The 27,189-nt window shown below is 42.9% G+C and overlaps 1 protein-coding gene and 1 long non-coding RNA gene across 4 annotated transcripts in view; one reads left to right on the top strand and one right to left on the bottom strand.

Annotated features, from left to right (window-relative positions):
• Positions 1 to 4,476: 4,476 nt before the first annotated feature.
• The window catches only part of LOC123761345 (uncharacterized), a 70,699-nt gene continuing 47,986 nt past the window's right edge, over positions 4,477 to 27,189 (bottom strand). Inside the window, exon 3 of the long non-coding RNA XR_006773222.2 lies at positions 4,477 to 5,185. This is a non-coding gene — a long non-coding RNA (uncharacterized lncRNA). The remainder of the gene's footprint in view (positions 5,186 to 27,189) is intronic.
• LOC123761342 (excitatory amino acid transporter 3) overlaps positions 10,440 to 27,189 on the top strand; it is a 167,395-nt gene continuing 150,645 nt past the window's right edge. For 2 of the 3 annotated variants that reach the window (XM_045747303.2, XM_045747304.2), the window contains exon 1: positions 10,440 to 11,044. In XM_045747303.2, the coding sequence (XP_045603259.1) occupies positions 10,962 to 11,044 (83 nt within the window). In that variant the 5' untranslated portion in view covers positions 10,440 to 10,961. The remainder of the gene's footprint in view (positions 11,045 to 27,189) is intronic. The other variant, XM_045747305.2, reaches the window with a different exon arrangement.

The raw sequence follows: 27,189 nt of genomic DNA on the forward strand, positions 1-27,189 counted from the left end.
AAATGTGACACACCACCGCTTTCAGTAATTGGCATATTTTTGGTATAAAAATTAGAAATTTCAAACTGCGAATAGGTGCAGAGAGCCAGAATTTGACTCCAAAATATGGCTCAAGTATCGGATTTGGGATGTTTGGGATGTTTTGAAAACTGCAGGGGGGTTTGGGCAAAATATGACCCACTGTTGCTTTCAGTAATTGGCATATTTTCGGTATAAAAATTCGTAATTTGAAAATGAAAAAAGGTGCAGTCAGAATTCGGCTCAAAAATTACGCTCAGGTGTCAAATTTCTGACATATCAGATATTTTGAAAACTGCAGGGATGGGGGGGGTTTGGGCAAAATATGACCCACCGCCGTTTTCAGTAATTGGCATATTTTCGGTATAAGAAATCGTTATTTGAAAATCAAAATAGGTGCAGAGAGTCAGAATTTTCCTCAAAATTACGTTCAGGCGTCAAATTTTCGACATTTCACATACTTTGAAAACTGCAGGAGGGTTTGGGCAAAATATGACCCATCGCCGTTTTCAGTAATTGGCATATTTTTGGTATAAAAAGTCGTAGTTTGAAAATGAAAATAGAGGCAGAGTCAGAATTCGACTCAAACATCACGCTCAGGAGTCAAATTTTCGACATTTACGATGTTTTGAAAACTGCAGGGGTATTTGGGCAAAATATGACCCACCGCCTTTTTCAGTAATTAGTATATTTTCGGATAAAAAATCGTCATTTGAAAATGAAAATAGGTGCAGAGAGTCAGAATTTGCCTCAAAATTACGTTCAGGAGTCAAATTTCTGACATTTCAGATATTTTGAAAACTGCAGGGAGGGGGGGGGGGAGTTTGGGCAAAATATGACACATCGTCGTTTTCTGTAATTGGCATATTTTCGGTATATAAAGTCGTAATTTATAACTGCAAATATGTACAGTGAACCATTATTTGGCTCCAAAATATGGCTCAGGAGTCAGATTTGCTATATTTCCGAAAATTAGAAAACTGCAGAGGGGTATGTGCAAAATGTGACCTATCAAATATGTTGGTCAAATGTGACCAACACGACTAGACAAAGGGTTCGGTATGGCAATATGGTTTCGAGTCACTTCTGGGGTGTGAGTTTTCAGTTGCATATATGCCTGGAGACCATCCAGGCTTGTTCGCATTTGTGGTCCGCACGTGTGCCACAAAGAATGAGGTGATTTGATAAAATACCATGCCCAAGATTACCAACAGAGTGCCGGCGGGGGGATGGGGAATTAGCCTTGGCTACCATTCTCTTTTGTCCGGTCGTGTGATTAAGGGATCCTGTATATCAGTTGCAGTGTGCTTCTGGCAGTATGAGTTCGAGTCACTTCTGGGGGTGTGAGTTTTCAGTATATTTTATATTTTATATTAATATATATATATATATATATATATATATATATATATATATATATATATATATATATATATATATATATATATATATATATATATATTCTCAGCGCCTTTATAATCGTTCTTGCTATAATAATGATGCGTCAATATTATAAATAGCACATTGTAAATATTTCTGTCATGTGAGCGTATAGGCTCGTCACACTAATACTGTGTCAACAGTCCCCCCACAACGGGTCAATGTTGACGCGTGACGTTACTCAATACCCTGCTCTCACACCTGATACAAGAGTTCTTACATTCTTATACAGCCAATAGCTCGCATATCGTTTCGGGCAGGTCCTTAATCCTAGGTTTCCCCGGAATACGACCCCGCCAAATCCTTTATCAACCAGGTACCCTTTCACTGCAGGGTGAACAGAGGCTACAGTTAAGGATTGGTGCCTAGTCAATCCTCCCCGGTCAAGATACGAACCCAGTTCTTATTACAATAAGAATATAATAATAATAATCATAATTGTATTAATAATAATGTTACTAAATATAAAAAAGGTTCACAGCGAGAAGTCGTCGCTAATTTAAATTAGCTCATTTAAATATTCCCCAAAACTTCCAGGAACTATGTGGCTTGTTCTAAATGACAATATAAACATTGTGACAGTTAAATTGTGGAGTGCTAAGATCAAACAACCCTTCCAGACATCTTCCGCACCTACACCATGCTTCTCTGGGTCGACTTTGTGCCTTGAGTGATTTGTGACTGACAAATTGTACAAATTATCTCTGGCACATAAGAATCCTTTGCATTGCAAGACAACACCAAAAATGAGATTCATGTGAATAAGACTACTGTTTTTTTTTTATTTCCTAGTCCTAAATAACATTTACTATGTTTTCATTCGTTGAATCACTCGTGTGAAGACCATGGTCAGTCAGCCTTGCTGACTGATATCAAGAGAAAAACAGAAAATGGATTTTTTTTTTTCTGCAACCTCTATCAAATTGGCTTTCCATTTTTCTTCTCTCTCGGGTCCATTGTTTTCCAGTCTATTTAGCCTTGATTGCAGTCTCTCGTTATTAACAGCTTTGTGGAGTCTGAGTCGTATCTGCTACCTCAAGGAAGATGTTCTTGTCTTGATCCTCTGTGGGTCACTGATGGGTTGCAGATCCCCGGACATCACCACTTTTTATCCTTACATTGAAATCATTCCCACGAGACAGTATAGTTTATTTTTTGTCCAGCTTTCTCCTCCACCTTCCTTCTGTCTTCCGGGGTTAATGCCTTAAATATATCTTAGTCCTTCAGGTGCTATTATGTTACAACACTGTCACATCGCAGGTCCTACCCACCTCTTCTCTCTTGAGTCTGCCAGGTGTTCCACTTCAGCTGTGAATACTTCCTGAAATCTGTCATCAGTTCTCCACAGACTTCTTCATCATTTTCGGTGAGTCAGTTTTACAAACAGGTAAGAACACACACACCCACACACCATCTATTGAAGAATCATTATACACAGCTATGACCATTGATCCTAAAGAAACGAACACACACACACACATTAGTACTAAATATTTCAAACTATTAATTTTAAACAAGTTCAGAAAAAAAATGGAAAACTTGAGAGAGAAGTAAAATATAGTCAAGTTACATAGTTTGAATAAGACTAGACATATAAATAGTGAGAAGAGTTAACAATAACAATGAAATAAACAGTTTGTAAGTAGAAACTAAATCATATATAAGCAGATCATTGACTAATAGGTCGATAAGTAGATTGCAGTTACAGTAGATAAGTGAACTATAGGCAAATAAATAGCGACAAGTAGACCTAGAACATTATAAACGCACGCACACGCCGTATATGATCAGGTAGTGTCTGACCCTTCCCTAGTGTGATCAGGTACCTGGTTCAAAACCTACACCCCGGTACCACGTACGATATGGTACCACGTACGATATGGTACCGGGACCTGAACCTACACCATTCCTCTTATGACCAGGTATCTATTCAGTACCTACAACTTCGCTAGAAATTATGATACGATTCAGTTCAATGATAGTTTGACATTAAGGATCTACAGCGCACCTGGTGTTAAACATATCTTTTGATTTCTCCTTCAAGTAACTTCCTCATAGCAACTAGAAATATTAACTACCTAGAAATTTGAATCGCCTGGTTAATTGGCTTATTAATAATGCATTCTCGGTGGCGAGGACTATGCGAAATCAATTAAGCAGAGATGAATTTCCTGGATATCTGACATCATTAAGGAATGGCTTCCACAATGGCTTCCACAATGGCTTGCATAATGGCTTTCACGAAGCCTTCCACAAAGAGCTGGCCTTCAGGGCCTTTTTTAATACCAGGAAATAAATTAGCTTTACATTGTTTGTTCATTGTATACAAGGTTATTACGATGATGTATATACAATGTAGGTCATTTTTTTTCTCTCCCTCTTTTCCGCTTTATTATTTTTGTATCTGAAGGTAAATGTATATGTAATTATTCTACGTGAAAACCCCCTTGTCGTTAAGGGTATTCAATATACTCTGTTATATTAAGAATATTGACCGTATTCTTCAGTCTTCCAATCATATTCTCGCCCTAGAGCAGCTCGTGCTGGGGACAATTCCCTGCCAGGGGATTACCGAGAGGGAAGGGACAACGGGAGATTGCTGGGGAAACTCCAGGGAATACTACGTGCTTCACGCCCCATTAAACCCATTTTGGGGGACATTTTTGGAGGTTTTAAGAACGGGAGCTCTTCGAAGCATGTATGCTGGAGACTGGCATGGGAGAGAGTCCCACTCTCTCCCATGCCTGGAGTGGGAGAGTCTCCAGTCCCACTCCTGGCTGGAGAGGAAGTGGTTGTAGGTATGGTAGGCCGATAGGGGTTGTAGGTATGGTAGGCCGATAGGGGTTGTGGGTGAGGGAATGGTTGTTGGTGGGCAAGGGGGTTTAATTGTTGGGATGGAGCGTCTTGGGGGGTTTCTGGCGGGGTGGGCTGGGGGGAGATAGTGTTTGCTCGTGGAGTGACAGGGAGAATGTTATATATGGAAGTGTGATTTAGTAATAAATTCGTAGGTAATAACACTTTTCAATTTCTTGTAATTATTTTATTATATGAATTTAATTTGGTGTGTCAGAGACGGAGCTGTCAACAGGTTTCCTGGTGTGCTGCGTCGCCCCAGTGCTTGCTCCTAGGAGCAGGAGTGTGTAATAAAAGTGGTCAGCGTGCTGGGGACTCGTGGCAACACCTGGTGACTCGTGGCAACACCCCGCTGACGACTCGTGGCAACACCCCGCTGACGACTCGTGGCAACACCCCGCTGACGACTCGTGGCAACACCCCGCTGACGACTCGTGGCAACACCCCGCTGACGACTCGTGGCAACACCCCGCTGACGACTCGTGGCAACACCCCGCTGACGACTCGTGGCAACACCCCGCTGACGACTCGTGGCAACACCCCGCTGACGACTCGTGGCAACACCCCGCTGACGACTCGTGGCAACACCCCGCTGACGACTCGTGGCAACACCCCGCTGACGACTCGTGGCAACACCCCGCTGACGACTCGTGGCAACACCCCGCTGACGACTCGTGGCAACACCCCGCTGACGACTCGTGGCAACACCCCGCTGACGACTCGTGGCAACACCCCGCTGACGACTCGTGGCAACACCCCGCTGACGACTCGTGGCAACACCCCGCTGACGACTCGTGGCAACACCCCGCTGACGACTCGTGGCAACACCCCGCTGACGACTCGTGGCAACACCCCGCTGACGACTCGTGGCAACCTGAGAGAGAAAGAGAGCTATGAACCTCCACATACAAAACATTCCTACTCTGTCTCTCTCGTCTGGCTTTAATTTCCCCTCTACATTTCCTGTCCAAACTGTACATCACCACCAGCATCAGTTGACACACATCTCACGCCACAAGCGGGACAGTGATGAGATATTTACATTGTTAATTTATCGTCCACTTTCTTGTATTTCTTTCTAAATCTCCCCTCCAGCAGCCCTAACTTCCAGGTTTTATTATTCTTATTATTAACTTGTTATTATTTTACTGTTAATAACATAAGATAAAAATAAGGAAGTGAAGATGTTTTGACCATATGAGGCAACTCTTATCCCAACTTTGTAGTAGCCCCCCCCCAACTGGTATGAAAAGAAACCTGTACATCTTTCCTTCGTAATGTCGGATTTGTTTACATTTATTAAATTGTTTACAAGCTTTTTAACTTCACAACCCAAGGTTAATAGTGTTATAAACAACCTCGTAGTTCATAAAATATTTATTCAGTGTAAACAAAGCCGCAGTGATCGAGGACAGATGGCCAGGTTTCATAAGTTGTTGCGTAAATGCCTGATAAATCCTGGCTCAGAATTCAAGTCGTGTCGACCTTATTATTAAAATTGCCTTGCCAGCATTCAATTGCCGTGGCTTAATCTTAACTTCACCCGGCCGGGGGCCAGTTGTGCTACGCACGACTAAATTCCTGGAAAAATGGCAGAAAGACTTGAAACAAATGCTCGATACTACAGGAATGTGTTCCTTTTATCCTAATGAAGGTTTGGAACCACACCAATGCAATCTTCTGGTGAAGGCAGCTGCGTTGTAGTGGTGATACAGCAGGAAAATCTTAATGATATAGCATGAAAACTTTTGTTGTGATATTGTAGGAAAACCTTAGTGGTGATATAGCAGAAAAGCCTGCTACTGGATCGTTCCTGAGGCAAAGATCTTAGTATTAGGCTTTCTAATAGACCGAGGAGGAAATACCTGGAAATATTTGATATTTCCGGAATATTTGGTCCGGAGGCTTGGAAATAATCAGTAACTGCTCCTATTGTTGCATGCTTTTAGCGTCTGTGTAAAAATGAAGGGTAAAAAATCTTTGTTCCGCTTATAATTGTCTTAAACTGAACTTTAAGGCTCGGCTTTCACGTGCAAAGCTAAAAGAGAGGGGGTACTCAGCCTTTATAAATGTTTTAAGTGGTACTGAATTGTTTTCAGAAGATGGCTTTGTTTTGTTTCCGTATGAATGATCCGGATTTGAAATCATTTAGTTAATTCACTTATCAATCTTGAATACTTTCAGAGTTCTTACAGTGTAGTACTGTTCATTTTATGCCTAACACGTGAATCCTCGTTAACGAGGCTGTATATAACAACCTAAGAGGTTGTTATATACAGCCTCGTAATGCTTCAGAACGCATAAACTCTTTAAAGAAATGTAAACAAAGCTGCAATGATTGTTGAAATGTACAGGTTTCGTAAATGTTTGAAGAATCGTGACGAGAGTTTGGAAGCCACTATGAACAAGAACTATCATTCGTCAAGCCAAAGCCTGGTGGCACCTGAGCTTAGAGTTTAAATAATTAATTCCCTAGTCAGAGAACTGATAATCTTGGACTTCCAATGGCACATAGATCTTCACATCATATACAACACCAGCTCAGGTGAGTACCACATTGCGGGTGGATAGGCCACATTGCGGGTGGATAGGCCACATTGCGGGTGGATAGGCCACATTGCGGGTGGATAGGACGCACGATTTCAATCCACCACTAACTCAATGTTAATATTATTTGCATGCACAAACTTTTACTTTTCCACTACAAAATCACTTGAAAATAGCTGTATGTTTAATCAATTATGTTAAAAAAATTACATAATGCCATTTGTAAATGAGTCTTGTACGTAGGTAAATATAGTAACTCTTTATGAACCTTATTTTGAAATTTTGAAGGAAAATGTAATATTTTACTTTTGGATTCAGTACAGGGTCCGGGGCCCCAAGGGTGACAGCGCAGACAATAGCAGTCAGAGAATGGGATACAGAACGACAGCCTTTACAAAGCCACTCTCGCACCTGGACCTTCATCTTCTGCCAACTGCCTACAAGCAAAGGGAAACAAGCAAATGGGATGCTTTAATATGACAGAGGTACGATATTTTCTGTCATATAATACATGTATTTACCCTATTCAACGGGTCAGAAAGCATCACTGTAATCATTTGTGTGTTCAGTTGTATCTTTGAGGGGGGTTATCTTGAGATGGTTATCTTCAGATGATTTCGGGGCTTTAGTGTCCCAGCGGCCCGGTCCTCGACCAGGCCTCCACCCCCAGGAAGCAGCCCGTGACAGCTGACTAACTCCCAGGTACCTATTTACTGCTAGGTAACAGGGGCATTCAGGATGAAAGAAACTTTGCCCATTTGTTTCTGCCTCGTGCGGGAATCGAACCCGCGCCACAGAATTACGAGTCCTGCGCGCTATCCACCAGGCTACGAGGCCCCTGGGGGGTGGGGGGGGAGGGAGGGTGTGTATTTTGGCCTGGTGGGTCAACGTGGTGATCCACCAGCCTGAAAACACCTATCCACCAGGACTACTGTATTTTCCAGCCCTAACTTAATCCTCCACTAGCCCCAACAGGCTTATCCACTAGCCCCCATCATACCCATTCAGCAGGGAAAAAAAAAGCCCATCTAAATCCTCCTGCCAGCCCATCCACGAACCCATCCAGTGGCTCCCAACCTGACCTCCACAAGCCGGCCGCCCTTCAGTGAGCCTAACACACACCTGTAGCTTCCCCAGTGTTCCACATCACCTGTAATGTGGAACATCCGATGGGAAACAGCGTTAACGTGAGGCATCTGGCGGGCACATCCCCAACTGTGAACTGTGTGGGGGTAAATTGTTCCCCAAATGAAGAATACAAATTGGTTTTATTCACTCATGTTCAGGTGTTTTCAGCCGTATGACAAGACTATGTTCAGTCTTGCCGGCTATACTAGACTTCATTATAAATGTTCAGGCAGTCAAGAGATATGTCTGTAAAGTTAACTAGAGCCTATTAAAAAAAACATATACCGTGAACTGAAACTTGAGGAAAATATATATTTTTTATTGTGATATGTGATAACGTAGCGGTTATCAAATGATAACACCAGCAACAGTGTCTCCATCAGTCAAGATGATAGTTTGACTGGAAATTAAAGACTATATAATTCGTTAAAAGCTAATTCTATTTTATGTTACAAGTTGAAAAATTGGAGCAGAGTTAGGATTAGGAGAACACTTGAAAATTATAAATTTTGAGTTAGAAAACACATTACCAAATCGAACGTTATATCAAACAATTTTGTTAAACTAATACAAAAATGACCTATTATAATGTTCTCTCATAAAGCTTTCATTGTGCTGGTATAAAGCATAAATTATGCTGCCGTAAAGCTTACACAGTGCTGATATAACGTTGCGGCTCGTACTGCTTGGCAAGAGATTGTGAACGATAAGGAGAGATAGTAGACGACAGAGAACGACTTATTGAGTGCCACCGTCAGCACGCCAAGCCCTCAAGCTGTGATAAGTTGGCGATCTCTCTCTCGGGGTGCCACCATCAGGGCGCCAGACCCGCTTCGTATGATCAGTCACTGACCTCCCGAGGGCGCCGTCATCGGCACGCTTGGCCCCCAGAGTTGTGCTGAGGGCTCCACCGTCAGCAGTAGAGCGAAGGGTCTCGCTTAATGCAGGTCGGCGTTCAATCCTCGACCGTCCAAGTGGTTGGGCACCATTCCTTCCACCCCGTCTCATCCCAAATCCTTATATCCTGACTCCTTCCCAGTGCTATACAGTCGTAATGGCTTGGCGCTTTCCCCCCTGATAATTCCCTTTCCCCATACTGATCGAGGGTGCCACCATCGGCACGGCAGGCTCTGATGACACGTTGCTCCTCATAAAAGGTGCAACAGAAGCACATCGAGCTCACTTTTGGCACTACTCGGCACTGGCACCTTAGTTCAGCGCTGCCATTTTCGTGGCCTTCGTCCCGGAACTCTCTCTGCCAGGTCACGTACTATTGTCATTAATCACTGGTGCGTAATGGAGGGAAAGAATATTGACAAACTGCAGGACGTTCAGTGCGAGAAAAGCTATCTTGACCCAAGACAGAAACAGTATGAATCCCATTCAGAAGATCCGATTTTATCAACCGTCAAAACACTATATTTTAATGCATCAACATGTATATGTAATGGATACTAGCGTACCAAGTGAGTAGCATTATTAGGATAAAAGCAAAGGCATTTGCACATTTTTTTTGTAACTAACGAACAACAGTCCGTTTTGGTCTCATACGCTTGCAGTAAGGGAAAACCTTCTCAAACCTTGAAAACGTCACGGAATTGATTCAACTATATCTGTTGTCCAGAATAAGGCACAAACCCATCTGCTGAGCTTGGGTATGGATAGCTAAGAAGCTATTGTAAAAACAAAAGTCAAAGGAAAGAAGTTTATAAGTTGAGTTTCTTCCTGTGGGATTCAGAAACAATAAGGAAACACGTCGAAAAGTTTGATCTCAAGTCTGGAGAGTCCTGGTTATAGACCATCTGGGGAGTGTTCAGATGAACCGACGGAGGAGGACAGCTCTTAGCTTAGAGTGGTGTCACGCTAGGAATGGTGCTGGTGTTAGTACTGAACCCTATCTTCATTAAAACAAATAACACAAGAGAGAGAGATGCAGTGAAAGCTAATGACGCAGAGACAAAATAGTAGGACACCAAATCAAGTTTTGTTGAGCATTTATATTTATATATTATATATATATATATATATATATATATATATATATATATATATATATATATATATATATATATATATATATATATATATATATATATATATATATATATATATATATATTTATTCATATATTACGCAGGTGGGATAGCTGAACAGGCAAAATATTGGCAGGTCATTGAGCAGACTCGGGGTAGATAGAGATAAGCTACCAGGCAGGCTCGGGGCAGACCAAAGAGCAGACACAGGGTAGGCCAACGGGCGGGCTATTAAGGGAAAGCTCCGAGCAGGCCACCGGGCAAGCGAAAGGGAATACTCGGGGTAGGCCACCGGGCAGGCAAAAAAAAAAAAAAAAAAAAAACAGCGCAGGTCAAGATCGATGTGGGGCGGGGAGCTGCGTAGTCCCCCCGCGCGACGGAGGCCGCCACACCGCAGCCTGGCGGCTCACTACGCTGCACACCTCCGCACTTGTTGCACGCCCCGCTACCCCAGCCGCCGCCCCACGCTACTGCCGCCACCTCCCTCTCCCTCCCGCTGCTGTCCTCGCCGCCGCCGCTGCCTGGCCTCGACAGCTGCAGGTGTTGCTGGCCTCGCGTGTCCTCTCCCTCCCCCTCCCCCCCCCCCTCACCTGCCATTCCCACCTCCCTTCCCCCAGCACTCCTGTCATACAAGTCTCCCCCCACCCCTTATCTGTCATACCCACTAGTCACCCCCTCTCCCCTTAAACTTGTTATACCAAAACTCCCTTTCTCTTCACCTGTCACCCCTACCCCCTCTAGCCTCGCCTGTCACGCCTGATCTTCCCCCTTCCATCCCCACCAAGACGCCTCACCTGTCGCAGTACCCGCCAGTAGAGCTTCTTGTGTTGCGGGAGCCGAGTTAAGGGGGACTTGAGACAAGATACTACTCCTCCTCCTCCTCGGTAGAAGAATAGAGCCTCACACGTCACCTTGCTGCTCCTTGTAGAGTACCCGAGGAGCATGGCAGCGACGGAGTCCGGGCCGCAGCATACTGACCCGCCCCTTCAGGATGAGGAAGCCGCCTCTCCTCACGACCGTCTCATGTAAGTACTCTTCTAGGATGGTCGGGGGAAGACAACCATACACAATACTTTAGCACCCGTAATAATTCCTATTTGTAGTCGCCTCTGGGTACTGTGGTGGCTCTTAGGTGCCCTGGTAGTTCCTGTGGCCCAATGTCTTAGTAACGTGGTGGCTCTTAGGTGTCATAGTGCTCCTAGGTGCCCTGGCAGTTCTGTGTGCCGCCATAGTTCCAAGATCTCTTGGTAACGAGACGGCTTCTAGCTTTGGCCGAGATTGCAGGGTCTTACGGAGGTCTCTAGGCGTCGCAGAAGGAGTCCTTACACATTAATATTATTATCCTTCCACGATTCCTCTACTAATTACTGAGGCTTCTGCCCCACGTGGTCCCTTGGCCGGCTCTCACAGGAAGCCTTTTCCTGTGTATTTATCTTATTACTTACATTTTTAGGGTGTAAGGGCAAAGATAGTGAATGATAACGGTAAGCATCCCTGATTACCGGCCTCCTGTGTAGCGTTGCGTGGCGTCTCCTGGTAGGGGTCATATACAGCTGTGCCAAGCGCTGTACAAGCAGCATGCGGACACGAGGCAAAGTCAGTTGTGTTGTCAACAATGATTCACCTGATGCTTCTCACTAGGAGCCCGTCACTAGGTACTCACCTAGTTGTACTCATCTAGTTGTGCTTGCGGGGGTTGAGCTCTGGCTCTTTGGTCCCGCCTCTCAGCCGTCAATCAACAGGTGTACAGGTTCCTGAGCCTATTGGGCTCCATCATATCTACACTTGAAACTGTGTATGGAGTCAGCCTCCACCACATCACTTCCTAATGCATTCCATTTGTCAACCACTCTGACACTAAAAAAGTTCTTTCTAATGTCTCTGTGGCTCATTTGGGCACTCAGTTTCCACCTGTGTCCCCTAGTGCGTGTGCCCCTTGTGTTAAATAGCCTGTCTTTATCAACCCTGTCGATTCCCTTGAGAATCTTGAATGTGGTGATCATGTCTCCCCTAACTCTTCTGTCTTCCAACGAAGTGAGGTTCAATTCCCGTAGTCTCTCCTCGTAGCTCATACCTCTCAGCTCGGGTACTAGTCTGGTGGCAAACCTTTGAACCTTTTCCAGTTTAGTCTTATGCTCGACTAGATATGGACTCCATGCTGGAGCCGCATACTCCAGGATTGGTCTGACATATGTGGTATATAATGTTCTGAAAGATTCCTTACACGTTTCTAAAGGCCGTTCTTATGTTAGCCAACCTGGCATATGCTGCTGATGTTATCCTCTTGATATGAGCTTCAGGGGACAGGTCTGGCGTGATATCAACCCCCAGGTCTTTCTCTCTCTCTGACTCTTGAAGAGAGTCCTCCTAGCTAGGTGCCCCTAGCTAGGAGCCCGTCATTAGATACTCCTCGCTAGGAGCCCGTCGCTAGGTCTAGTCTAGATAATTGAGATCAGTTGCCAGTCTAGATAATTGGAAATCGTTAACCGACTTAATCGTCTGCCTTCTATTCTGTCAATATTTCTGTCATATAGTCAACGTTTCTCTCTAATTCTGAGAAACTTTCTCTGATTATCAGGGCTTCTCCATTCTTCTGTAAACGGTTTTTTTCATGTTCTGTCTATAATTATCCCTCTTTCCCCAATTTATTCTTCATTTCTATCTATATCTCCATCTATATATGTATCCATCTCGCGCTCTGTCTCTTTTTGTCTCTCTCTTTCAGTCTCTCTCTTTCTCTTTATGTCTGTCTGTCTCTCTCTCTCTCTCTCTCTCTCTCTCCACGCAGCACAATTCAGTCCTCGGCGGGTAAAGATCTGAGCGAACGTGCTGCTGGAAATCACAAGATAAACATCAAAGCCTCCAGAGGGGATCGGAAGGAGGCTGCTGGTGTTGAGATCAGATCTCTCGAGCGAGGGAAGAGGGGGATCTGTGTGTATGTGCGGGATTCACGCCTTACGCGAATTTATCATTTCAACCTGTTTGTCGCTTGTTCCTGAATGCGTTTTCCATTTGAATATGTTGAAGGTGGGACGGGCAAGTTAGCAGGTGGAAGGGATGGGTTGAGTGGAAGGGTATGGTAATGGGTTTTAGCGTTGTATAATATTTGTTTATGTATACGGAAAAATCTTATTAGAATTTGGAAGGAGACTGCAAGGTTTTCAGTCGTTATAACGGCCTTCTTGAGCAGTTAGGCGAGACTGATTGTTGTTGATGGATGTGTACTAAGCCAGCTGTTCTTCCCCAGTTGTACTTACACATGAATGCTCCACTATAATGAACTTGCAGAGTGACCTTCAGCTCCTGAATGTGTGTGTACTCACCTAGTTGTACTCGCCTAATTGTGCTTGCGGGGGTTGAGCTCTGGCTCTTTGGTCCCGCTTCTCAACTGTCAATCAACTGGTGTACAGATTCCTGAGCCTACTGGTGGGTGGGTGTGTGTGTGTGTGTGTGTGTGTGTGTGTGTGTGTGTGTGTGTGTGTGTGTGTGTGTGTGTGTGTGTGTGTGTGTGTGTTTTTCACCTGAATATATATTTAACTCGTCTATCCTTCTCCATTGTTCATCAAGCCTCTTTTCTTCATCCTTCCCCACTCTTACTGAGAGGACAGCTCGCCTACCTTGAATTTGCTTTAATTACTGATCGAATGTCCCGTACATGCCAAAATCTGGCCACTTCAAGTATTTTTGTGAACTGCAAAGTGAATCTGCATCAACAAGTATCGGAATGAAATTGAAATGTTGCAAGAAATCGAAGTCATATATTTATATTTACTAACCAGTCTAGATTATTGAAAATCTTAATACTAACCATTATGATTATTGAAAATTCTACTAAATTGCAAGAGAATACAGTAAATGTACATGCATATAAATACATTTATTGCAGCCTGGATACTTTCTACCTCTCAATAAACTTGAGTAAGATGAGCAGACAAAGTCCCCGTAAAATAGATCTCGGTAGCATTATCAGAGGTGGGAACTGGAATTATCAGGGAAAAGCGTCAAGCTATTGCGATTATATAGCACTGGGAAGGGGTCAGGATAAGGATTTGGGATGGGACAGGAGGAAAAGAAATGTTGCCCAACCACTTGGACGGTCGTAGATGAAAAGCTGACCAGCATGAAGCGAGACCGTCGCTCCACCGTCCAGCCCAAGTGGTTGGACTATCAGAGGTGGATTAAGATAACCACGGGTATTGAGCTTAGATTCCTAGATTCTTAGAATCTACTTCACTTTGTCAAAATAATAAATGATTTTTAGAGCATGTATTTAATTTTTACCCCTAATTTTGGCGGGCCTCAAGCTTCCCGAACCTTAGGCTCAAACCTGTGTATCTTGTAGGACTCTTCAGCTCTGACCATTATGTCTCTTACTAGTGAAAAATATGTACTCTTATGTAATACAGCCCAACGAGCCGGTCGCAAACAACATATACCTCCATATTCCTTCCTCTAAAGTCCTCACCAATATTCCCTTCGAGATGGCATTTCCATTAATCTGCTAATCTGCATTTTGAAGCGCGGCCCACGAAGACGCCATTAATCTAATTATCAACACCAGTATACCTGTTCCGCGAGGTTGAGAATGAGGGTGAAACGGGAGGAAATGGGAGAGAGGGAGGGAGGGAAGGAGGGTAAAAGGGAAGGATGAAGGGAAGGATGAAGGGAAGGATGAAGGGAAGGGAAGGAGGAAGGGAAGGAGGGCGGAGCAGATGAAGGCAGGGAAAGGGAAGGGTGATTGGAGTAAATAGAAGGCGAGGGGAATTCACCTACAATCTTCAAGGTCTCTTTCCAATCACCAGAACCCATGCCCTTTGGTCAAGTAATGGAATTTACTCTTACCAGAACCATCTTCTATTTCAACTCAGCTAGTTGTGCTTTCGGAGGTTGAGCTTCGGATCTTCGGTCCCGCCTCTCAACTGTCAATCAACTGGTGTACAGGTTCCTGAGCCTACTGGGCTCTATCATATCTACACTTGAAACTGTGTATGGAGTCTGCCTCCACCACATCACTGCCTAATGCATTCCATTTGTTAACTACTCTATTAACTATGTGTGCATGTTTGTGTGTTTACATAGCTGTATTTTGATCACTTTACAGGATTGAGCTCCAATTCCTGGGGACCAAACTCGTGTCTCTTAATAAAATTAACTCTTTAAACTATGTATGTCGTTTATTCTATGTTCATCTGTTCACTTTTTAATCTCTTATTCACATCTATTTCACATTTGTCCATTTCTTTCTTCCCTCACCGTTCCTTCCCCCATGCTATCCTCCTCAATTTATCGCGGTATTCACTCACCTATCAACATTCCCTCTCCACTCCCCATCCTTCTTATCCTTCTCATTATTTTCTGTCTACCCAATCTCTCCATTCAGCATTGTCTTGTTATTTCCTCTTTATGTCGTCTCTACTACAGTTTCTGTGTCCCATCCTTTCTCTCTATTACACTGTAACGTTGTTACCCTTTAACAAGTGATTAGGGACATTACCAGGCCACGGCACGTGTAGGCGAGCTGTGAAGGGAGAATGATGGAAGGTTTTCCTTCTCTGGAATAGTAAAGGTGTCGAAAGAATAGTAAATATTAGTAAATAGTAAATAATAATATTAAATAATAAATAGTAAAGAATAGTAAAGGCTTAGCGTTTATTCTCGACACATTATCCAAACACGCATTAATCCGGTAGACAATCCCCTTCTCTAGTTATATAATAATATTTTATTTAGGAAAAGTACATACATAGATGCAGAGTTACAAACATTCTGATTGATTTATAGAGGTAGTACATACAATACCTAAAGCCACTAGTACTTCTAGCGTTTCGGGCAAATATAAACTTCTTATAAACGGAAAACATTTTACACATGACTCAAATCTTCATATGCAGTCATTTCCTAATTCATAATACATCTGACAATGGGTTCATAAGAGAGACTCTGTTACGTTACTGCGTTGAATACTAGTAAGATGGATCGAACGAAAGTAAGTAATTATCAAAAGAAGGCACCAAACCGGGAAGGCTATGTAGCACCATCAAATGTGCGGAATAATCAGAGGGCGCTAAATATGGATCGAACGTGAGCCGGATTGAAAGTGAGGGGTTTTATGAAATACAGTTAGAGTTGAGGCGATCCCTTACGCTATATTTCTATGACTATCCTGAACGGCAGCTCCGTAGCCCACTTAGAATTCCGTACCTGTAGAGAACAACAACAGATGAATATGCCACACCAACCTGTCTTCTTAAAAAAAACGTGGCTTTTGGCCGTTTGCCCGTATGGCCGAAAGTGAACGTAATTTGAAAATGAAAAAAAATGGAAATAAATTTGGGATTTTTTTTTCAACAACAGTAAGTTAAGGGTCCTCTGGTAGGTTAGGTGGGCAGGAAATTCTCAAAGTTTCAAAACGTTATGAAAAACGTTAATTGAAAGTTTCCTCTCCTAACCTTTCCGAGTAAGCCGGACGACTGAAACAGAAAATGGAACAGTACGTCACTTTTGGGAGTCTATTTCATTTCAAATTGCGTCCACTTTTGGCCATAGTGCGCATACGAGCGAAAAGCGACGTTATTTTTAAGAGGACGGGTGGGTGTGTGTGTGTAACGGAGGGTGAACTTACATGCTACCAAACGTAAGTCTTGCCCTATGCTGCTAGGTATACAAAGTGCTGTAAAGGCAGTAATATTGCATTGCTTTAAGATGTGTACTCGAGGTACACTTATGAGATTCTTGTAAATTTGTGCATTCATTAATCCTAAGACTTTTGCATTGATTTTCCTGCTGATTTAAACAATCGTATTGGTGACTCTTTGTTGTTGTTGGTGGCATTACCCTGTTACTACTATTATACTGGAGACAAATGGTTCATGCATTTTGAATGGATGTGCTAGGGTGAACAAGGGGAGTGCCGGGATGAACAAATGGAGTGCAAGGGTGGGTGATGAGTAACAGGGTGAACAAGCGGAATACCATGGTGAACAGAGGGTCATCATGTCAGGGTGAACGTTGAGTGTGCCAAGGTGAACAAGATTGTGTGAACAAGGGGAGTATCTGGGGTGCCAGAGAGTCACGTGTGCAGCTCCGGGATATCAAACTACTAAGCACCTGAAGAGGAACTTGAGAGCATGGCACCTGAACCTTTTACGTCTAATGAGTTTACATAACGAGTCTACAAAATGAGGCGACATAATTATAAGATAATGAACGAAGATGGTGAGGGATTATGTAGCGTCCTTGGCTCTCATGGGTTTTATACTAAATGGTTTAAGAAGAAAGTCCTCAGACTCCTGTTTGCAATGCCAAAAGCTCCCCCCCTCCTTCCTCTACAGTTCATTGTTTGCAAGGTTTAATAGTTCAGATCAAGTACACTTCAGAGAGAGGTCCTAAGACTTTCTTATAAATTCGTTATCTGTCTCACCACCAGATAGCGTGATAAGAAACTATAAAATTCTCCATATTATCGCTGTTAATTTGGGCTCTTAGTTAGATATGAATATTCAGATATTTACCCGGAATTCAGAAACATGAGAACCTTTTATATTCAGCAGAACCCAAATATAATATCTGAACCTGAACTTCCTGAACCATTCGTTAAACTTTTGATCCCCAGCACATGTGCGCTACACATTTATATTTATGGTAATCTTGGGTGCTCACTGAAAATGTGTGTTGGGTAAGCACTTCTCTCAATTTTTTTTTTCTACCACAAACGTGGCCACACATTTACAATACTAACCAGCATATACACATTTTCTTCTGTCCTCCATGGACAACAAAAAAAAAAACTTCTCTCAATAAGTACTTTGAAAGGAATGATCTATATAACGTACAGTTTTTCTCGTGTGTATAGTGTCTATGAATACCTTCACTTTGAAATTCCTTCTCCATTTTAGTTACAAAAGAAAGAATATGTCCTAGGAATTGGAAGTGTATCTTAACAATTGAATTCATCAATGCTGTGTGAATTTTATGAGTCTGAATAGTCTTCCAAAAGCAGCCTTTCGAAAATACAAAACAAGAACATTTCATTGCTAAAATCCTGTCCACAAAATTTCTTCGTTGTACACAAACAAATGCACCATACAAAATAACGTGACCTTATCCAGATACAAATATAGCTACAGAAAACAGGCATTCCAGAACAAAATGTAATCGCCAGTAGCGTAGTTAGTAATCTTTCACTCACTAGTGTCATCAGAGATTCGAACTCGGGCCTGAAAAATACGAAACTACTGTCTTACCAACCAGGCCATGGATGCCCATAGTAAAGAACTGAATGTAAAGACCAAAGCACACAGATCAAACTAACGTGATGCATCAAATGAACAAAACCCTGTCGTAGCTCAGTCGATTAAGGCAGTGTCTGGGATGCTCCCGAACGCAGGTTCGAATCCTCGAACCTGCGTAGCGGGAGCGTAGAGTGGGAACCTGCGTAGGCAAACTATAACTTGTGGATTTGTTCGTAAAGACCAAAGCCTCTTGCTCTCATTCGATAGTACGGCGCACAACTTGGGTAGTATAATCTAAAATAGGTCAAACAGTTGCAAGATAAATGAAATAGTATGGAACTATCGGCGAAAGCGCCAAGCCATTATGACCATAAAGCCCTTGGAAAGGGGTCGGGATAAGGATTTGGTATGGGACGGTAGGGAAGGAATGGTGCCCAATCACTTGGACGGTCGGGGAATTGAACGCCGACCTGCATGAAGCGAGGTCGGCGATTTTTGCCTTATGTTAAACATTTATATTAGATATTTTGGATTAAGATCCCTACTATTACTCTTAACTCTTAAAGCTTGTTTACAGTAAGACATTTGAAGGTGAAGAAAAGACCCAATACACGTGTAAATGCATTAAAATAAAATTTTCGGATGAAACCAACATCCTTTATCAAGGTGTTGTAAACAGTGAGCTGAGAACATTGTTTACACAACCTTGAGAAAGGATGTAAGTTTTATCCGAAATTTAGGTTTTAATACACTTACATATATTGGGTCTCTCCTTAACCTTCATTCAAACTCTCCGGGATTGTAGCAAGTTTCTAATTTACGCACAGACTTATTATACAGTAATGAAGTGTTCCTGCGTCAGAATGCTCCTGCATGCTTAGCGTCCGGTCAAGCGTGTACGCGGTCTCGGGGTGGAGAAGGGTGGAGCAGCCTTGTGGCACTGAGGGAGACCTCATAGCTTCTCAAGCAGAGTGGATGGCGCTAGAGGCTAGCTTCAAACGTGTATATATATATGTCAGTCGCTAAAATGAACTTTATAAATGGTGTACGAGTTCAACGCCTGCTCTTCCTTGCATGTATTAGCAGTTCCTCGTATCTTCCATATCTTTCTTCCTCCCTCCACATACATCCTTCTTTGTCTCTTCCCTCCTACCTTCCCTCCATCCTTCACTAAACTTATTGATATGATACATATAATTGATGGCCGGTGTACACTTGACGATGGGGAAACGGAGAAAGAATTAAGGAAGTAAAGAGACAAATGAAATAAGGAGATTATAAAGTAGAGAAACAAGAAGTTAAACCAGAGGAGGGAGTAAAAGAAGGAACATCATGAAGGATTAGATCCCAAACATTGCCCGGGAGCTAGAGCCCAACCAGCTCTGGCACACATCGCCTACGGGCTGGGTGGCGTGACCCCAAACAAACCGGGTGTCATTTGTGCCATGAGTTTTATCTTTCAGAGGCGCCCCTCGGCCTGTGTCGGTAGATAACTCCTGGCGACAAGGTCGTTTCCTGGTCGTGTTGTCCTTTGTGTGCAAGTTTGGGAGGTCTCCCATTGGCGTCCCCGGGTCACAGCTCAGGTCAAATGGGGAAAAATGGTGTCCTCTCGCTACCCAAGTTTTGTCTGACTGGGTATTTTAAAGTCTGTGTTTTCCATTTTTTTTGGTCTATTGCTTCTTATTGTCATGTTAGCGTATTAGGCTCATCGATGTTCCTCTAGGCTCAACCACTGACCTTCGCCTGCATGCATTCCACTATAGTTGCCTAACTCCCGGGCACCTATTTATTGCTAGGTAAACAGTCGCATTAGGCGAAAGGAAACGTGGCCAAACACCTCCGTTCTACCGAGGGAATCAAACCCGGGACCATTTGGTTACGAACCGAAGGCGCTAACCACTGCACTACAAGAACCCTTTCCATCTGAAGGGGTCTCTTAGTACAATCGACTTCGTTCTCGACTTACAATCGAGGATCCCGAATTCGATTCCCGGGCGGGTCAGAAATTGTTTGGCACGTTTATTCGCCTAAGACCTCTGTTCACCTAGGCACCCAGGAGTTGGGCAACTCTTGCCGTGTTGCATCCTGGGAAGGGTTCCCAAGATGCAATGCAACCTCGATGCAACTTCAGAAATTTTGAAGAGAAACAACTTCGCCCGGTAAAGATGATGCCACAAGTGGAGACCCCAGGAGTCCAAAGGCGACAACACCAACCTCACTGGGACCTTGTAGAGACTAGTCTCGACCTCTCTCAGCAATCACAGTGGCTCCCCGAGGACCAACTGCAGATAGGTCCCCCTCCACCTTCCTTACTACTACTCGAGCTTCTCCGTCTACTAGTCTCTATTGTGCCTCTTTTTTTTTTTTACTCTTTACACTTTATCGCTATTTATTTTAGTCCTTCATATGCACTCTCACCCTCCACTTTCATTCTTTTCTTACACCTCATCCTTTAGTTTCCTCTTGCACTCTCCTACTCCTATACCCTCCTTCTCCCTCCATGATGCCTCCCCCTCTCTCCACTTCCTCTATTTACCTCCTTTTTATCATATTCTTCACTCTTCTCCCCTTCCGCCTTCTCCATTATCTATTACACCTACTCATTCTATTCTTCCGCTTCCTTCTATTATCTTTTTCCCTCTTACTACTACTCTCCTATTCTTAATCCTCCACACTTTCTAAAGTTTCTCTTTTTCCTCATCCTCCTCATCTTCCTAATCCTCCTCCTCCTCTTCTTACTCCTTGTTTAATAGTCATCTTCCTTTTATTCCTCATCCTGTTATTCCACCTCCACTTCTTCCTCACACTCCTCTAGTTGTTGTTCTTCATCCTCTAGTTCTTCTTCCTCCTACTCTCGTTCCTTCCTCATAATCTCTTTCCACCACCTCCTCTACCCAATTCTAATCCCCTTCCTTCTCCAATCTTCAAGGATGTTCAAATATAATTCAGCAGGACAACAAAGATGATGCTCTAGATCTGATGTATTAAGATATCTCCATCGCAGCAAATAACCAGAACGAAAGAGCTTTTGAGACAAATTCAGAAGATATAAATATTATTAAATTCACCACTGCCTTGTCAGTGACGTAAATAAATAATCTCGTAAGCTCACACGCTAGGTTCTCCAGCAGTTTGGGCCTTAGCAAAATCGCCATGGCACCAGAACGAGTCTTGGGTAGTGTAAATGTTTAATATTGTTAGTTATCACCTAGCGTGTCTAGACTAGCGGCCTTAAGGAAGAACTACAACCCAAAATCATTCATGCTCCTGTACATACTAACAGGGATGTGTGGGAAAAGAATACCAAACAAGAAGTACACGAATAAAGATGATAGAATAATGCATTTATGATAATTACAAACAAACCCGTGTTACCATCGAGTGTTACCATCGACTTGGATCACTCTGGTGTTACAAGCTGTTGCTAGCACCCTGGAGTCCAGCACCGGTGGGTGGGCGTGGGCCGTGGGTTAAGGTTGTGCGGAATTATCATATTAGACGATCAGTGATAAAAAGAGGCGGTGCTTAGGAACTGGATCTCAGTCCAAGCAAGTATGAATACGTGAGTACACTAGACAGATATAAACACAGCGATGGAGAGGGAGAAACTTTGTCTCTGTCTTGTCCCCTCTGTCTTGCCCTCCACCCACCTGTCTTCCCCCGCCCTCTGTCTCTGCCCCCCCCCACCGGACGTGACATTTGCTGATTGGTCCCGTAATGAAACGTATATTAATAAACACATAAATAAATAATATAGCTGGCTCCCTCACTACAGGGTCCGCCCCTCCTTCCCTTCTTCTCTGTCTACATTTTCCTCTCCTCCTTTCCTCTATACCCTCTCCACCTCTTCTGTATTATAAGTAGACAGACAGATATAAAGAACACTTGAAGAGCATCACTGGTATTCACAGGTTTGTTCAGCCTCACCAACACTGCTGCAGTACGACAGGATGTTGCCAGTGGGCAGTCATGCCAGTGGTGGGAACCTCACCCTCCCCAAGCCGCCCACTGGATGGGTGCGGGGGAGCATAATAGGCAATTAATAGTGTATATATAACATGCTCACTAATATATTTAGGTGTCCTGTATGCCAGTTGCATAGTGCTCCTGACAGTATGGGTTCGAGTCACTTCTGGGGTGTGAGTTTTCACTAATATATTCGGGTAACTTACACACGTTACTGTGGTTCAGTTCCTGAAGCTATTATATGTAGCTGATTCTACATTTACCAACAGGATGGGTATTGTGTTCTTAAACTACTGAACTAGGTGACTATAGGGCCGTGGGTCTAGTGCTTCTCTCCAAGCGTATTGTGTATTCACCTAGTGCTTGCGGGAGTTGAGCTCTGGCTCTTTTGTCCCGCCTCTCAACTGTCAAGTATGGGCCTTCGCCACCGCCTACGGGATGACCTTTGCGGGCCAGGAAATATGAATAGCCACCAAATGCTCACATAAATTACACTAACGTGATATATATATACCAATGAGAAAATCCACTAGGACTGCGAGGCGAGGGCGAACCTGCGACCAGGGCATTGCCAGCCACAAACTACCACTAGACCACCGTGACTCGTGAAGGGCATACAACAGGATTTCTACTGAAATCACAGGAGGTCTGAAGGTTATCCTGAAGCCAGTGCAAGTTATTTACGTATGATCCACAAGCTCACGAATGGAAGGGCAGAGTGGTCCTTATGCCTCAACTTCAGATACACATGTGTTTCTGAAGGGAGAGAAAGAAAGGGAAGAGAGACATACATCCACACAGTTTCACGCATCTAGAGTTTTTTTTTACGGAGGAAGATTAAGAGAACTGATGTCACATTATCTTGATAGGCCCAAAACGAATATCTCCGAGGGGAGATATGCTTGAAGTATTACATGCTATTAATAGGCAAAAAATGAATGCAGATACTCCTAAAGCAGAAGGGGGGGAACATTTCATCATACCAAAAACAAATTTTACTTAGCGGACATTTTAACAGGCAGCACATTGTATTATAAGTTGTATACACTGTATACATTGTTACATATCACAAACAAACTTACACATCAAGTTTCATTAAATTGCTTTCGAAGGTTGAGCCGAGTATGAAAAAAGGCCGCAGGTTCCCCACCTTGATCTGGAGCAAACAAATTGATGAAAAGTGTTAATAGATGGAATATAACAGAGCAGCTGAAACGAAAAAGTCCATATTCCTTCAATGTTTGACAAATTTAGATGTTTAAGGATACAGGAAGCTACTGATTTAATTAAGCTGTAGACGAGTAGTGTAAACACTTGGGTGAATATAATGGTGTTTGTAACACACATTTTTCATGTGTGTATGTTACACACACATGAAAAATGTGTATGAATGCAGTGGTGCGAATAACAAACACATAAGTGATTACAGTGGTACGTAAATTTAACCATCCCCCGAATGAGCCGGTAGGCCTACACCCTGGAAACACAAACCGAAACTGTCTATTTTCCGCTTGTTACAACTTGTAATAAAGTTGTTACATCTTGGCTTAACGTGTTTATGACGTATTAGAACGTTGTTACAACTTGCTATATTGGTTGTTATAAGTGGTTAGGTGTTAAAACTTGTTCGAACGTTGTACCAACGTCGTAGTTTCGGTGTGTGTTTGGCGGGCAGCGATCCATTATGTACGCCCTTGAGAATAGATAGTAGAATCAAATATAAAAAAATAAACAAAGGACGAATTAGCACTGGTAAGAACAGACAAATAAAAAATAAACATATCAAAAAGCTGAGAGATGTAAGATGTTAAGAGATTACATCTCTTACCTAAGATTACATCTCTTACCTAAGATTACATCTCTTACCTAAGATTACATCTCTTACCTAAGATTACATCTCTTACCTAAGATTACATCTCTTACCTAAGATTACATCTCTTACCTAAGATTACATCTCTTACCTAAGATTACATCTCTTACCTAAGATTACATCTCTTACCTAAGAGATGTAATGGACAGTTAGAAAGACAGAGCGAAAAATAGATACGGAAAGTAATAGATGGACGACAGGTCAAGGAATAAATAGCGCAGCAGCAGACAGCTGGATGTAGAAAAAATCTACAACAAGAATTGACAGGAGGAAGAATGGATTAGTGAAGCTGGAGAGTAAATGAATATGAATAAAGCCGGGGGAGGGGAGGGGGAAGGTGTAGATGAGTGAGAATAGGCAATAGGGAAAAATAGGCATAAATGGAAGAATAGGCAAGGCGGATAACAGAGACTTGCAAGACTGAAAAACTAAACTTTTTGCAATTTCAAAACTGCCAGGAAAAAAATGGGTAATAATATGTATTGATTTATGAAGAGGGAAGAGACAGAGCGAAGAAGACATTGAAGAAATGGGAATGAAGAAGAGGAAGAAAAATCAATAGGAAAGGTGAAGGAAATTAAATACGAAGAAAATTAGGAGAAAAATTGGCTGAGAAGAGCAAGAAGAGAAATGGATGAATAGGAAGAGAATCATAATCAGTATATGAAGAAATTAATAAGGAAAATGAAAAGGATTAGACGAAGCTTGGAGACGTAGGAACAGGAAGCACGAATGAGAGAGGGGGAATAATAGATGGAAGAGAAGGAATTTAAGTGAAAATACAATTTGACGAAAAATTTAGGTAACAGATCAAGAAGTAAGGAGGAGGAGAAGAAGGAGGAGGACAAGGAGGAGGAGGAGGAGAACAAGAAGGAGGAAGAGGACAAGAAGGAGGAAGAGGAGAAGGAGATAGTGAGGTAAAGAAGTCGACAAGAGGAGCCCAGCCAGCACTTAGCCCGATGACGACGCCTGGGACGGCCCTGTCTTTCCAAACACGCTCCACTGAAGGAGGAGAGCCAATAGAGAAGACAAGAGCTGAAAGAGAAAGGCAAAGCAAGAATGAGAGAAGAGGCGGCATATCACCACCACCAACACCCCCTCAACACTTTCCAGGGGGCAGATACCCCCCAACAAAACCCTCCAGACTGTCCAACCACCAAGCGAACACCAGCATCCCCCCCCCCCCATGGGAAATATAGAGGGGGGGGGAGGCCAACCCCAACACCAACCCCGATGAATGTGCTGCTAATGGTCACCCACACACACTTCCTCCTAAGGAACGTGAGTCGCAAAACTTCAGTTACGGTGGAAGCAAAAACAAAACCACAAAAATGGAGTAACAAAAGTTTCTCACAGGAGACCTTGAGACCTTCGAAGCGCTGGAGAACGTGGAAATACCTCCCATGAATTTTAAGCGGCCTCTCACCTTGCCGTAAGGAGGAGGGAGTAGCGCGTGGAAAGTAGGAAGAAGTAGAAGAACAGGAGGAGAGAGAGAGAGAGAGAGAGAGAGAGAGAGAGAGAGAGAGAGAGAGAGAGAGAGAGAGAGAGAGAGAGAGAGAGAGAGAGAGAGAGAGAGAGAGAGAGAGAGAGAGAGAGAGAGAGAGAGAGAGAGAGAGAGAGAGGTAGATCGATTAGCCAATCTCTGAAGTAAGCATTTGTTTCAGGTCCTCCTCCTCCAACTTCCTCAACTTCCTGTTCTTAGGTTTACTTCTTATCGTCCTACTTCTCTTTGGTGCTTTCTTCTTTTCAACCCTATTCCTGTTTTTTTCTCCTACATCGGCTGCTGCAGTATAAAAGATTATAAATATCTCTAAATATAGAAATTTATACAGATTAGAGAGAGAGAGAGAGAGAGAGAGAGAGAGAGAGAGAGAGAGAGAGAGAGAGTTATATGAGAAGTGGGACACCTGGTGAGCTGGCCCTTGACGTGTGACTCCAGATGATCGCGGTCAGGCTGCGTTGAAGAAGGAGAAAAAATGAAGGAAGACGGAGGAGGAGGAAGAGATTCAAAAGAATAAGAAGGAAAATGATAGTGAAAAGGAATAATTGTTTGTATCAAGAGTCAGGAGGTTTACAGATCGTTCCCAAACTCATATGGCTCGTGAAAGACTTCTTCCCTCCTCTCCTCCTTCCTTAATTCCTTCCTTCCTTAATTCCTTCCTTCCTTAATTCCTTCCTTCCTTAATTCATTCCTTCCTTAATTCATTCCTTCCTTCCTTATTTCTAATTATGGAAGTTTCCATCTCATTATGTAAACTTAAAACCTTATTATGTAAGATTACTACCTCCTTATTACCTAAGCTACCGCCCCCTTATTACGCAAGCTTACCACCTCATTATTGTGTAAGCTTACCGCGTCTTTATTATGTAAGCTTAGCTGCTCCTCATTATGTAAGCTCATTACCCCTTATTATGTAAGGTTACCATCTTATTATGTAAGTTGTTTTAGATTCAGCTACTGGGAACTAAAAGTTGCAAGTAGTACGGGCCATGGCGATCCCGTAGTGAACTTACCTGGCACAGCTTCCCACCTCCTCATTATGTAAGCTTAATACCTCTTCACTATATACACTATGCTTTCAATTTTCAGTTTAATTCCAGTCTCTCTCGAGGCATCATCCACAAGGTTCAAGTCTGTTAATATTTGTTAAATAACACTTTTGTTTAAATCCGTACTTTTACGTCCACTCTTGTATATCCATTCATATAAATCCGTTCATTTACATCCATTCCTGTATATCCATTCATATAAATCCGTTCCTTTACATCCATCTCTGTATATATATTTATGTAAGTCCGTTTCTTTATATCACCCGTGTATATCCATTCATATAAATCTATACTTGCAAATCCATTCCATATAAATCCTTCGCTTTAAATCCGCCATTGTAAATCCACCCTTCACAAAAATCACAATGTTGATTTAGTTCGATTTCGTTAAAAATGGAATGCATTAGATGAGAAAATTGATTGAAACGTGACTTTGTTGAATTCAATACCGAGAAGACGAAGATATTTTCCCCTCTCAAAATACTTGCAATATTGCACATATCGCGGCGGAACAACAGCCATGATTTGCAACAAGGACGATAGGTCTTATTTC

Source organism: Procambarus clarkii, chromosome 7 (assembly GCF_040958095.1).
Source record: "Procambarus clarkii isolate CNS0578487 chromosome 7, FALCON_Pclarkii_2.0, whole genome shotgun sequence".
Taxonomy (NCBI): domain Eukaryota; kingdom Metazoa; phylum Arthropoda; class Malacostraca; order Decapoda; family Cambaridae; genus Procambarus; species Procambarus clarkii.